Raw genomic sequence first — 13,986 nt, 5'->3', positions numbered from 1 at the left:
TAATAAAAGAATACGCAGCGGAATATTAAAACCAAGTAATCATCACTTTATGGAACCGTACAGGATCCGGTTACAAAGCCATACGAGCACAGTAATAATATACAACATATTGTTAACTACCGATGAGATAAATAATACCTCGGTTAATGATTAACCGGTTGAGACACCGAGAGTTAACGAGCGACGCTAGGTGACGATACGAAATAACCCGGTTGCGGCGGTGGTGTTCAAAACAGCAGCCGTAGAATAAGGGCAATAGCAGCAAACGGTGGCGTGTAACGGCAACGATGCTAGTCGGCTCCCTTTGGATATATTTGATTTCCTTCTGTGCGTGAGCAGAGACAACAAAGATTGGCCGGCTACTGTTCTCGTTGGATTGATTGATTCCCCACAAATCAATTGTATGTATATTATAATATATATAATAATCTCCTTATATTTCTCTCCAAGTAATCATATATTCAAATGTATATACGTATGATTGATATTATTACTTGGATAACAATTTAGGTTCTTATTATAAATATAATACTATGAAAACAATAACCGGGCCTCAAGCCCGTATTAGTTTATTTATCCAATAAATAAACTCTATCATATTATTCGCCATTACCGGTTAACTAAATTAAGCGGATTTTATGCTCGTTACCCAAGGTGTAACTCTTACGGGTCGTAACTTGGTTGGCCGTGTTAAATTAACCAAACCGGTCCATAATTTCCAACAGAAACTATATTACCTTTGATGCCACTTGACACCAGTTGTATGAGACATGCATGTAGGATAAAACCCACGTATGTCTTGAATTTAAACTGACAATCTCATAAAGAAAGCTTAGCTTTTATTTTCATTGTTAGAGCATTCCCAGCCCATTCTATATACTTTTCCCTATAATTTAGCTAAAAAACACCATTCCATATATTTATCTATCATTTTTCAAAATTCTTTCACATCCTATTCCCTATTCATATCCATAAATTAATTCTTTTTATTTTTTTCTTTTGTCTTGTTATATAGTAAATGGTGATTGGGAAATATATGACATGTTATATGGTATGGATAAAAAATGAGTCTCTATATTTATGGATTTATCTTAGTTGCCATATAACTCATCCGTATAATAGGGAATGGATTGGAGAGGTGATTTTGATGGTTTTCTTAAAATTTACCCTAAATTATATGGGTTTGACAACTTTAAAGAATAGGTTAAGAACGCTCTTATAACCAACTCGGTTTGCTTCCGATCATTTATTTATTTTTCATAAAAACAAAAACAAGAAACCAGCTCATATTCCACTACATACACACAAATACACAATCACCCATTTAAACTTTTCAACCCGAAGACAAGATCCGAATCCACCTGTCAACATGGCATTCTTGCAAACATTCTTCATCTCTTCCACTTCACTCGGACTACTCTACTCCAACTCCTTTCCATTAATAGAATTCACCAATTCCCAATAACCCAAATTCACTCCTCAATTTCACAACTAAATTAATCCTCGAAACTTGTAATCAAATCCCACCCAATCCAATCTTATTAATCTGCACCACTTTCCCAAACCACTGATGATTAAACATGCCCAAAAGAAGGTGGCTCAGTCTGATCAAGAAACTCTTTATTTCAGATTCTTGTCAAAACAGATCAAAGGTAAAAAATTTAATAAAGTTTTGATTTTTATCAAGAAAATCAAAACCCATGTTGGTTTGGGTGTATATCAAACTGGGTTGGTTTTACTCTTTGGAAAATTTTGGTTTTTATAAAGAAAATCAAAACCCATGTTGGTTTGGTTGTATATTAAACTGGGTTTGTTTTACTTTTAGGAAAAATATTATTTTTAAAAATTTAAAATTTGATTTTTTTTCAAAAACCCATGTTTGATTTGTTGTATATTAAACTGGATTTGTTTTACCTTTAGGAAAATGTTGATTTTTAAAAATTTAAACATTTGATTTTTATCAAGAAAATCAAGACCCATGTTTGTTTGGTTATATATTAAACTGGGTTTGTTTTACTTTTAGGAAAAATTTGATTTTTAAAAATTTAAACATTTGATTATTATCAAGAAAATCAAGACCCATGTTTGTTTGGTTGTATATTGAATTGGGTTTGTTTTACTTTTAGGAAAAGAAGAGAAAGGGGGTGTTTGGGAGGCCTAAATTGAAGAGATTGACATCACAACCAGCAGTTGTCGTCAGACCACAATCTGTGCCTGAAGGTGGTGGTGTTATTTTGGGCCAACAAATTGGTGAAATTAAATTGAAGGATGATGAGAATGGTGTTGCAATCAAGATTCAGACGGCGTTTAGAGGATTACTTGTATGCTTTCTTAACTCAATTTTTTTACTTTTTTTTATAAAATTTGGATGCGTTTTGCAGGTGATGTGGCGTTCGGTCAGGCCGCTTTTTTTTCTGGGGCACAAGTTTTTCTTAAAATTCTCTTTTTTTTCAGCCTTCAATCGATCCCCTAACGGCTAATATCATGATTTTGCTAATTGTTATGTTTATTGCTATAACCTTAATCGTCGCTTAAAAAAAGTAGTTTACATTCTTTAGTTCGTTAAGGCTTAAGGACATATTTTTTCTGGCTCAGCTGGGACACGTGAATTCTCAGGGACGCCGTTGGTTTTTTGATCCAAATAAAATGATAATTGATTCTGAATTGTTCATTGTTTACGATTTATTGTTTGGTTGTATATGTCGGATCTGGGTTTGTTGATTTTGTACAGCCAGAAGCCCAGAATGTAATGTTTGACTTTTGAGGTCAAAATCAGTGGCTTTCAAGAGTTTAATTAGTATGAATTTTTTTTGAATTAATAAAGTTTTTTAAAGCAAGTTGTCATAAAGTAGATCGGATACTACTTGGGAATAGAATTATGGCAAAAAAGGTAGATGAAGTGCATAAAGAATTGAATTTTAAATCTTTGAAGTTTGACCTGAAAAGTCAAGATATATAATAATAGTTTTTTTCCTGATGTTCTTGGCAAGAAAAGCTTTAAGGTCATTACCCTGAACTGAATTTGTTTATTTGGCACAGTGAGATGTAATTTTTGACTTTTAAGGTCAAATTCACTGACTTTTAAAATCTTAAAATACGACTTCTTCATAATTTAAAAAATTCGAAAACAAATTATGTGCTAGATGAATTGCATAAGTAATTGAATTTCAAAAGTTTGAAGTTTGACCTGAAAAGTCAAAAAATTTAATAATGGTTTTGAGTTTTGCCTGATGTTATAGTAAAAGAAAGCTCAATCTAAGGGCATTAATTGGAACTGAGTTTGTTTATTTGGTACGGCCAAAATGTTATCTTTGACTTTTAAGGTCAAAATCGAGGACTTTCAAGATCTTAATTCGTATGAATTCATCTAATTTTATGAAAATTCAATAGCAAATTATCATAAATTGGAAAGAATTTTGACAAAAGAGCTAGATGAACTTTATAAAGAATTGAATTACTAAAGTCAAGAGTTTGACCTGAAAAGTCAAAGCATCATATAATGGTTCTTTTTTTATGTTGTAGGCAAGAAAAGCTCTACGGGCACTAAAGGGAGTAGTGAAACTACAAGCTCTTATCCGTGGTCATTTAGTTCGACACCAAGCGGTCACAACTCTAAAACGTTTACAATCAGTCGTCAATATTCACTCGCAAGCGTGTGCTAAGAGAATCCAAGTGGCAAACAGCGGTTTTTATGATAACTATCAAGAACTTAGAGGAAAGGATATAAAGGTAATTTTAGCTTCGTGTTTTTTTACATTTGTTACCGTTAATAAATTATGTGTAATTGTGGATGAATATGTATAGATGGATATGAATAGTCAGAAGAGGTGGGACGATAGCATTTTAACAAAGGAAGAGGAGGATGCTATGTTGTTTAGTAAGAGAGTAGCGGCTATCAAGCGAGAGAGGATCAGGGAGTATGCGTTGAACCACAGAGTATGTGTTTAGTATATACTTCATGTTTATAGTTAAAGGTTTGACTTTTTAGTTCAAAAGTCAAAACACTGAATTTCAACTTTGGAAAAGTGTTTGGACGCGTGTCTTAAAAATGAGACTTATAAGAATCAGGTACAAATGATTAGGGGTAACAATTCCATACATGATATGAAGGATGAAACAAAAATAATGTGGTTTTTGGTTGCCATATCTAAACTTTTTAATGAACGGGTCGTGTTTAGGTCGACCTGTTTAATTAAAAGGGTTGTGTCCTGATTGATGCGCTTATCCCATTTATTAGTTACTACACCCCAACAAGCCATTTGACACGTTAGATAAATGAGTCGGTCATGTTTAGATCGATCTGTTTGATCAAATAGTTATTTTAGGGAATAGATTTATTTCATATTTGACTTTGACTGATATGTTTGGCTTCAAGACTCAAACAAAACATCTTAACTAATTTCTTGTTTCTTTCTCTCAGATGTCTACAGAATCCGAACAAAGCAAAGTAAACATGAAATGGCGGTACTGGTTAGAACGCTGGGTCGACACCGAACTAGCCAAACAAGGAAATCCACAAATCCTAGGAAAAAACATAGAATTCGAAAGTCAAAAAGTCAAAGTAAGGAACCTGAAGCTGACCGACACTCCAAATCATCTCCAAAAACCGACCCGTCACAGAAAACAACGGTCCATAGGAGAAGAACACTTGGGTTCACCCGTGTTACCCACTTACATGGCTGCAACCGAATCTGCACGGGCCCGAGCCCAGGCCCGAGCCCAGGCCCGATCACTGAGCTCACCACGGTTAAGACCGTTAAGTGTTGGTACTTGGTCTGCAAGTAATTCTCCATTCAAACATAAGCTGTTGTCTCCTATTTCTTCTATAAATAGCGATGCAAGCAGTCGGGTTTGGAATGCTAATGCTCGGGTTGAGTCTTCTCAGAGATCACCGAGCCTTAACGGGTTTCCGGGTCATGTGAAATCGAGCAAAGCTTCAAGGAATCTCAGCTTTAGTTCGGAATCTTCGATGCCAAATTTGGAGCAGATTGGTCTTTTGAGATGATCATATGGATTCAAGAATCAAAGATTATGATATTGGTATATATTATTATTATTATTATTATTATTATATCTAGTGACTGTTTTGTTTAATTGTGGTATTTCTCATAATTAATTTTTTGTGGATTCATGATAATTTTATAGATAATTTTTCATGAAACTGTATTAATCTTGAAGTTTAACAGTTATATGCTTAGCAATAAAAGTTTCTTTGATTTTTATTGGTTTGCCTGGACCAATGCTTTAATTTTTTGTAGATAAAAAAGCCCAATATTTATTAAGGTGTTGGCCATTTAAATTTGCATGAGGTCCAATATAGAGAAGCTATTAGAAGGAATCTTAAAGTCATGGGTAGGGGCCAACCAAGAGGATCAAATTAGTAGAATTTTATTTATATTTTTCTATAAAAATATGTTTATAAACAAAGAGGGAGTGTGGCATAGAGGTGGACAACCAGACTTGTTTGTGAACCAAAACCGGTTCTAAGCCCGTCTTGAAACCGACATGATAAAGGTCCGGTTAGGAACATGGTTTTTTTACCTGGTTTGAGAAACCGATTATGAACTGGTTTGAAACTTGTGTTTTACCGTCCGAAGAAACTAATAGTTGGAAAACGCTTAATTTTTTTAATAAAAAAATATTTTTGTTTTATCTACAACCGGTACTAGGATTTTTCCTATTCACAAACCGGTGTCCAACCTACCCATGTTTCACCCAAACCGGTTTGACTGAAACCGAAGCAGTTTTTGAAACCGAACTGGCTTCGAGAAAAAACTTAAATATGCACTTCTGGTGTAGTATGACTTCCTTTCCTAGGAAAGAGGAGACGGGTCGGATAAGGGTAAACGAGACATACCTCATTTGGGCACACTCGTATTTAGCTACTCACATAGTCACATGAAAAGATAGTTTTGCAGCACAAACACCACAATACTAAATCAAACAAAAATAGTTTTACATCATAAGCTTAGTACAAAATATGGTAAGAGCTTGCAAACTATGACAGTAATATCACATACATAACCAGTTAAGTTTGCTAATTTTCTTTTAGAATTTACAACTTTTTGGAAAAAGAAAATATATATCACCGCGTTTATTTTTGTATACACGAGAGATAGGTCAGTCACGACGGATGCAACCATCGGAGAAGACATTGCAGTTCTGCTTGTAAAGTCGACCAACCCCGAGTTCATTACCAATCTGAAGTTTAAATCCCATCAACAAGCTTCTAAGCCTAACAGCCTCTGCTTCAAGTGCAGCCTGAAGCTGCAGTTTCCGGGTCAATACCCTATTCACAGCCTGCAGTTTCTTAACTTCTTCCTCTAAGTAAACATGTTGCGCTTTCTTCTTCTCTCGGTACTTTTTTACCGCCACTCGGTTTCCTGATGGCCTCTTCGGTTTCACCGAACGATGATCACTCGTGTTTTTGTTCTTCAATGAATCTTTTCGAAGCGAATCTTCAAGCTTTGATTGCTTTACTTCTCCATCGTCCATGTTCGTATGCAGGCAACTCAAACTTAAGTTACTAATGGCAAAAATCCAAATCCTAGTACTGGGACTTATTTCTCCGGATATGTTCACCGATAAATATCACTTTATGAAGAGCATATATTCTTCACTAAGGATGATCAGTTGTCATGATCGGATGCTCGTTGAAGCGTAAAATATTCAGAAAGCAATGGATTTAGAGAGAATATGCTCTGCCATTTCTGTAATGCTCAAAAGAATCAAGAGCTAAAAAGGTATTTTATGTCTGAAAGAATTTCATATATGTTTTATATGATAAAAGTATAGATTCACACACTTGTCTCATTTGTGTAAAGATTAAAATGTCAAGTTATATTCAATGCATAAACCATTGTCTTTGTATTTGGTCTGGATCAACAGTTGTTCGATCGTCTAGATGACAGAGTATGTTATCAACTGATGTTGTGATAAACACATCACCTCAAATCTGCACACCATCATCTGTGTCAAATCATACGTGTCATATAAGGTCAGGCGGCCTGTATTACTTTTGTAGACCATCGTCCAAACTCCAGACATCATATTTATGAGACTATGCAAACAGTATAACTTTCATAGTTAAGCTTAAACTCTTATTCTATTAGTATAACACCTCGTGCGTGTGCCATATACCAGTGTTGCAAAAATCCCGACTAGTCCCCACTTCACTGACTAATTATGTGCTAATCAGCCACTTGATCGGTCAATGGTCAAATCCAGGCAAAATCATAATTAATTATACTTAATCGGCGGTTTCCAACGAGATTCCAGCCAGAATCAGCGGTTTCCAGCCAATTTCCGGCCAAAATGTGTTTGTGTATGTATAAAACTAAAAACTACATATAAAAATGTGTGCATGTATATATAAAACTGAAAATTATACATTAAATTCCGATCCGATTAATCCCTAGTCCCCACCTCACCACCCAACTAGCGACTGACGATTTTTCCAACACCGCATAATACGGCCCATATGATATGTTGAAAAGATATACGGCCAGTATAACATATCACTGACCAGTCACCGGTGTATGGACAGTATGTCTGTCAGTAACGCACATATAAGTTAGCCCACATTGTATTTACCAACAAATCATGTCATTGTTTATAAAATAAAACTATGAACTTTTAAAAAAACAATGTTACACTAAGAATTGCAGTCTATCCGATTTCTAGTAATCAATTGCATTCTATACATTTTGGCAATCAAACACTACCAATCAATTTCATTCAAGTATTCAACATTAATCTAACCCGAAGGCGGATCATTCCGCAAAAACTCATCAACCGTCACCGGAAACTCAAACACATCACCACCCGCAACAACCGCAGCTTTCGCCAATACCAAATGCTCCCGTCCACTCCTCACCAAATAATCAATCCACCCATCCAATCTCTCCACTTCCTTTTTACACTTAACCCCCTTAACTTTCACAATCTTTTCATAAAACTCCTCATCCACAACATCAGGCATATCCATCATCATCTCCGTTACCTTCTCGTCAAACTCAGTCAACTTTAAAAGCTGAATCATTGTATCAATATTCCCAACGACGTCGTTTTGGGATAATAAGTTGTGTTGGGGTTTGAGAGGAATTCGTGAGGTGGGTATTCGATGGAATTGTTGTTTAAGGTTGACGAGGTTGTTGTTGTGTTTTGGTTAAGGAAGTAGAGTGGAGAGGTGTACGAGGATTCGGTTTGTTGTTGTGTTAAGGTTTGAGGTTGTTGTACTTGTGGTGGGTTGTTTTTGTCGTCGAGTTTGAGACGTTTTTCGACTTGTTTAAGGGAAGAGAAGAAGTGGTGTTTGTGTGAAGGCTTCATTTGATCAGTGTTTGGTTGTGTAGAGGAGCGAATAATGTTATCTTAGGTTTTAAAGTGTTTAGAATGATTCGAATTTGGTTTTCGGTTCGGTTTCAAACTGTATTGAATTAGAGTTTCTGTTTTTAATATTAAAGTTTGGTTTAAACCGAATAATTGTGATTTCGGTTGAATAAATACTCCAACCAAACCAATTAACACCATGTTAAATTAACTGGGATGACTGTGGGTTTTTTGAAATTGCAAAGCCATCCATTAGTAGTAATAGAACTTTGCGCAAAGTTTCTCTCGTGTGTTTTATGAAAGAACTGGTCAAGGTAAAAACAATTATTGATCCCGATAATTTTGTTACGATAAATTGGGATAGGTCACTAATAGAGTTTCTTATTGTGTTATCAAAACAATTTACATTATAAGGTACATGATTTTTTAAAGGGGATCCACATGAATCATATTTGACTAATTTTTTGTACGTATTTGATCTAGCAAGTAATGTGGTAATTAAATGTGAGACGATTCATACATATCATGATAGCATTAGGTAAATTAGGGATGCAGCGTGCATCAGCTCATGTGTTGATTAAATGGCTAAAATTTTATAAATAACTTGAACTATCTATATTAATTGATAGTAAAATTTCAACTTTATAGATTTATCAGTCCTATATTAAATAATTAAATATCATTTTAGGACTAAACTAGCTAAGCAAAATGACATAACCAATGTATAAACACTTCAAGCGCATAATACAACCCACAATGCACAAACAGAGACAAAAATGTTAATATATAAATATAGATGGTGAATTGTTATATTGATTGAGGATGTTAATTTTGAAGATGTGGTGTCAACATATTACTATGATATGTAATTTTTATTATGTTCAATATTTGAAGTACACAAATCTTGGCATTGAGTTATTTAAGTTGATAGATTTGGGTCACCTATCTTAATTTTCATTCGTGTGACTTATGGTTTCATTTTAGTTTTCTTTTTGTAGGTGGTGTATGTTATGACTATAATTCTATAAACATAAATTTGTTTTTTGAGAATGCAGTAGAAGTATAAGACATTTAACCTCTAGGAAAATTGATACTTTTATATATAAATCAAATAAATAATTAGTTTTATACAAATAATTTAAAATTATTTTTAGAAAAATTTAAGGACAAATAATTTTAACCTTTTTCTAGAACTACAAAAAAAATGATTACTAGATAACTTTCTCATCATCAGGTTGTTCTAATCAAATGCTTCATGTTCTTTTACATAGTTGACTCTTGAAAGTCAAAAGTCAAACAAACAGATCCTATTTATTTCAAACCAAACTAACCAACACTCTACACTCTCAAACCTCTGCTTTCTAACTCACTTCCCATGGTCACCTCCAGCCCTAGCGAATCAACAATCGATCTGACTTCTGCAATCATTGCAACCACGTCATTCAGCTTGTTAATCGCTGACCCGACACCCTATTTCAAAAAAAGAAAAAAAGATTAGAAGTCAAAAACTGTGGAGGCCGAAATTTACACAAATGCCATTAAAAAATGCACTTACAACTCCTGCAGCCCCTGCTGTGATGGCCATTGGTGCGGTAACTGCACTTAATCCAGATGCACACATCACGGGAATCTTAACAGCCCGTGAAATAGAATATGCTGCTGCCAACGTTGGACTCGCCTAAGTTTTGTCATAATCAGAAGTAACAAATCAGAAACCATAGTAATCAATTTTTTCTAGACGAAATTATTTAAGATGTTTTATGCATTAAAGTCACACTTCGGGTGACTTTTGACTTATTAGCCCCGTTTTCTTTTTATCTAGGATCTGTTAGAGATAAAACATAACCGAATCAACCCATTCATAACCAAATGAGTCAAACTCGGTCAAATCTTGTTTACCTTTTCAATTAAACCAAGAACACCGGGCTTTGACGGGTTAGAGCATTTTCCTCCCTCGGTCTGAATGATGTCAGCACCTTCTTGTTCCAAAAGCTCAGCCAATTTGGTCTGTAAAAATTATTAATAACCATTGTTAACGCAATCTTAATTGTTCGTAAATACGGATCTTGATTCTTATCAAGTGAGAGGGGGGTTATTACTTGATCGGGGAGGCTTAGTGTGTGAGGTACAGTCACGGATAATGTAATCGATGGAAGAATGCTTCGGGTCTTCGTTGTTAAGTCCAATATCTAAATAAACGCATGAAAAGATTAAAATCTAATAGTAGTAACAAATAATCAAACACCAAAATTTGATTATTATTATTATTAATAATAAGATAACCAAATGCAATATCTACAAACCTGCTCGGGTGTAAAAACAATGCCCTCGTCATAAAATGAATCATAGTTTCCGATCTCCACCTGCATATAACATTTATTTATAATTAAATTGATTGGATAAGAGTTATGAACTCCAGAAAACATAGTGAAAGTTTAGGAGAATTAAGACCATTGAAGCTCCAGCTTCAACAGCAGCAAGAAACGCAGATGGATCAACCGATGACACACAAACCTGTACAATTAAACAAAAAGAAACATGATTTAGAAACCATTATATAAAGTGTTCCTTATAGAAGTCGATTTTGAATAAATTTTACCGGGAGACGGGTCAGGCTGGTGACTAGTTTGACCAACTCCGGATCACAAGCTATGTCCACATGAGTTGCTCCACCCTGTTGGCAAAAAAAGTATACTTGTGATTAAAGTAATCAATAGCCCGTAGCTGAACCAGTTGAAAAACCAATCATTCGATAATTTTTGTATAACCGATTTTTATGGTCTGGTTATGAATATATGTGTATAAATAACGCAACCGGCATTAAAATCAACCTTTATATATTTGACCCAAGATTAGTTGTCGTTTATTCTCTTTTACAAATTAAAAGAGTTACTAATAATTTATTTGACCCAAGATATATTTGGATTTTATTAACTGGTTAACTGAATCAACCGGACTATCTTTTCCATAACCTAAGTAACCAAAATGTTTATAACCGAAACTCATTCGGTTATAAAAATCCAAAAACCAAAATATCGGTTATATGTTCGGTTTTAGCTCATAACCGAACCCAACTAAACCATGCTAGTCACACATCTAAATACCACTTTATAGGTCACTCTTAGGGCCGTCTCCGAGGATTTAATACCTCGTCCAAGCCGAAATAAAAAGGCCAGTAGGCCCTAATGAGCAACAAAATATTTAAGCCACTTTTTTAAAACGACGAGTAGCGTTATAACAATCGGCCGCTATTTATTTTATTTTTTATCTAATTTTTTTAACTATCTAATTTTAGTTTGGGCTCAATAACTTAAACTTGATTAAATGAATTATAAATTAAAAAACATGCCCAATAATTATAAGATGATCAAGATCCAATCATATTTTATAAGGTTTACACTCTCGGCCGACGGTCTGGCTCGCACACGCTCCGGGACGGCCACTACTCACTCTTAAGAATGAATTTGTTTTGCTCATCACAAATTGTTACCAATAACTCAAAAAAGTCCTCAACTTTATAATATTAATAACAATGATAACAAATCTAAACATATTAAAATTAAAAAAAAAGGTAAAATAGGCCAAAAGGTTACAACCTTATCAGCAGCAGTAACAACATCAGCAACATTATTTTTGTCAAAATTCTGCAACCCTGAAATTATCTAAAAAAACCAACAATTTTATGCTCAAATTTCAAAAACCCATCAACCAAATTGTTTAAAATTAATAAAATTGGAAGTTATTATTAAGTAAGACCTTGAGTGCTCTTCTTTCATTGAATGATTTCAAGACTGTTTCTTTAGGTGGGGAAATAGAAGCTTTGGGAATGAAACAAGAATAAGAACGTTTTGGATTATGAGAATTAATGGAATTGGATTTGGGTTTCAACTGGGTGTAAGAAAGAAGAGAGTTGGGTGTGCAGATTGAAGAACTCATTGTTGGAATTGAGAGGTAAAGGATAGTGGAAGTTGAGTGCTTTATCTAAAACCCAATGATTGTAAAAGACTAGATAAATATAAGTACATAACCATTAATTATTGGATTTTTTTTAAAGTTTGATACAAAAATTTTCAAAATAGTAGCATCTGAAAAGCCAATCACATTTAGACACGTTATCATATATGGCTCAATAGGCTTCTTTTGAGCCGACACAAAGTCAAACTGTGTTGAAAGGCTGAATCGGGCAAAGTTGTTAAACACGAGAAAGCTGGTTTAGAGAATCAACATGTGTTTCTTGGTTTAAAAAAGCGTTAGGCGAGGAGAGGCGTTTTGGTTCAAAATTCCGAAGCGCTAGGCGCGAAGCGAGAGCTTCACGTATGTGAGGTGCGTAATTTAAAAATTACTAAAAACTAATTATACATGACATATTTTACTTGAAAATAAATCATAAAGATAAAACATATTTGTAAAACTAAACATTAATACTTAATGCGTAGGTTAAACATTATAAAAACATATTTAGAAGTTGCAAAACACTTCAATTCTTAGAGTAAAAAGTAAAAGGTATAGTAAAAAGTAATAATGAAGAAAAATACCTCTTGAGTCATAAACATATGTGTAATAATTAGGTGAGTTTGAACTGATTTAAAAGATGTTAGTGACAACTGAGGAGAAGATAAACTTGAAACGTCGAGAAGGTTGATATATGGAGAAGATAAACTTTGAATATGAAAATTAAAGAGTGGGTTGAATTAAATATAGAGTGATAAATATATATAATACGGTTGGGTAATGTTTTATAGATGAGCCCCAAAGATATTATTTTAAGCAGATGACCCAAACAGCTACATTTTCAATCTAATTTGGACTGAATCACATGAGGCGTTGCCTCAAGCGCCTCACGCCTCGCCAGCTAATGCGCCGCCTCAGGGCGCCTCATGTATTTTAGCGCCTTACGTAAAATAAGGTGTTTTCAAAAACGCCTCGGGCGGCTCACGTCTTAGGCGGGCGCGCCTTTTTAAACCAATATGTGTTTCCCTCATTTGTTTTTGATACATTTGGTTTTATGGCCCAGGAGGTTGTGAATTTTCTGAGCAGCGTTCAGCGTGTCGTGCATGGTACTTTTCCAGCTCCTAAGCCCTAAAGCTTCATTTTAGTAGGATTGGCTTTGATATTCAAAAGGGGGTTGCGACACAGCTTGTTGCCCGTTTGTCTGCCACTTTATTGTAATCGTTTTGAGTTTAATGAGAAATCGATTAGTTAAAAAACTAGCATGAAAAATGATGAGGCATTAACTATCATGCAACACGTGTTTTGACTCGGCTGCAGAGGAGCTAGAAGAGGGATTTATCGGTTAGACTGTAATGTGTTAAAAGCGGTCTATGAAAACTTAACCTAATACAGACACCGTAATTTTAAATTTATAAACTTAGACTCTCCTAATGCTAGATCAATAGACAGGAAACTGTACCTATCGATTGTAGTAAAGCCTAATGAAGTTCAAGATATCGAACCCCCAGGACACTGGCGACACCTAAACTAGACTCTAACTCAACTAAGCTAAGTTGCACCGACTTATTATGATTGGTGGTATTTAAAGAACAATTACGATTTCAGACTCTAACTAATCAAGCGAACTCTTAGAACACTAGGTTGAAATCAAAGACAGGGAAACACTACTCAGAATCCTACTTGTGACTAATGGATCTCTCTTGGCTA

The 13,986-nt window shown here is 34.6% G+C and overlaps 3 protein-coding genes across 3 annotated transcripts; 1 reads left to right on the top strand and 2 right to left on the bottom strand.

Annotated features, from left to right (window-relative positions):
• The first annotated feature begins 1,336 nt into the window (after positions 1-1,336).
• On the top strand, positions 1,337-5,119 carry LOC143587854 (protein IQ-DOMAIN 11-like). Its single transcript, XM_077069022.1, has 5 exons — positions 1,337-1,652; positions 2,127-2,321; positions 3,523-3,729; positions 3,805-3,936; positions 4,421-5,119. Exons 1-5 carry the CDS (start codon positions 1,581-1,583, stop codon positions 5,003-5,005), a joined length of 1,191 nt encoding a protein of 396 aa, XP_076925137.1. The 5' UTR covers positions 1,337-1,580; the 3' UTR covers positions 5,006-5,119.
• Positions 5,120-6,120: 1,001 nt separating this feature from the next.
• On the bottom strand, positions 6,121-6,495 carry LOC143587859 (basic leucine zipper 23-like). Its single transcript, XM_077069026.1, has one exon. It carries the CDS (start codon positions 6,493-6,495, stop codon positions 6,121-6,123), a length of 375 nt encoding a protein of 124 aa, XP_076925141.1.
• Positions 6,496-9,557: 3,062 nt separating this feature from the next.
• LOC143587853 (uncharacterized protein ycf23-like) lies at positions 9,558-12,276 on the bottom strand. The gene is made up of 9 exons (XM_077069021.1): positions 12,085-12,276; positions 11,925-11,990; positions 10,928-11,002; positions 10,780-10,842; positions 10,632-10,691; positions 10,428-10,517; positions 10,228-10,335; positions 9,884-10,006; positions 9,558-9,798 (listed from the first exon to the last, which is right to left on the bottom strand). The coding sequence occupies exons 1-9, from the start codon at positions 12,262-12,264 to the stop codon at positions 9,667-9,669; spliced, it is 897 nt and encodes a 298-aa protein (XP_076925136.1). The 5' UTR covers positions 12,265-12,276; the 3' UTR covers positions 9,558-9,666.
• Between the last annotated feature and the right edge of the window lie 1,710 nt (positions 12,277-13,986).

The sequence above is a fragment of the Bidens hawaiensis genome, unplaced genomic scaffold, assembly GCF_021521415.1.
Source record: "Bidens hawaiensis isolate Kalapana, Puna unplaced genomic scaffold, B.hawaiensis_p1.1 tig00035906_1, whole genome shotgun sequence".
In the NCBI taxonomy this organism is placed as follows: domain Eukaryota; kingdom Viridiplantae; phylum Streptophyta; class Magnoliopsida; order Asterales; family Asteraceae; genus Bidens; species Bidens hawaiensis.
Note: the sequence above shows the minus strand (reverse complement) of the source record. Positions and strands in the feature narration are given on the sequence as shown.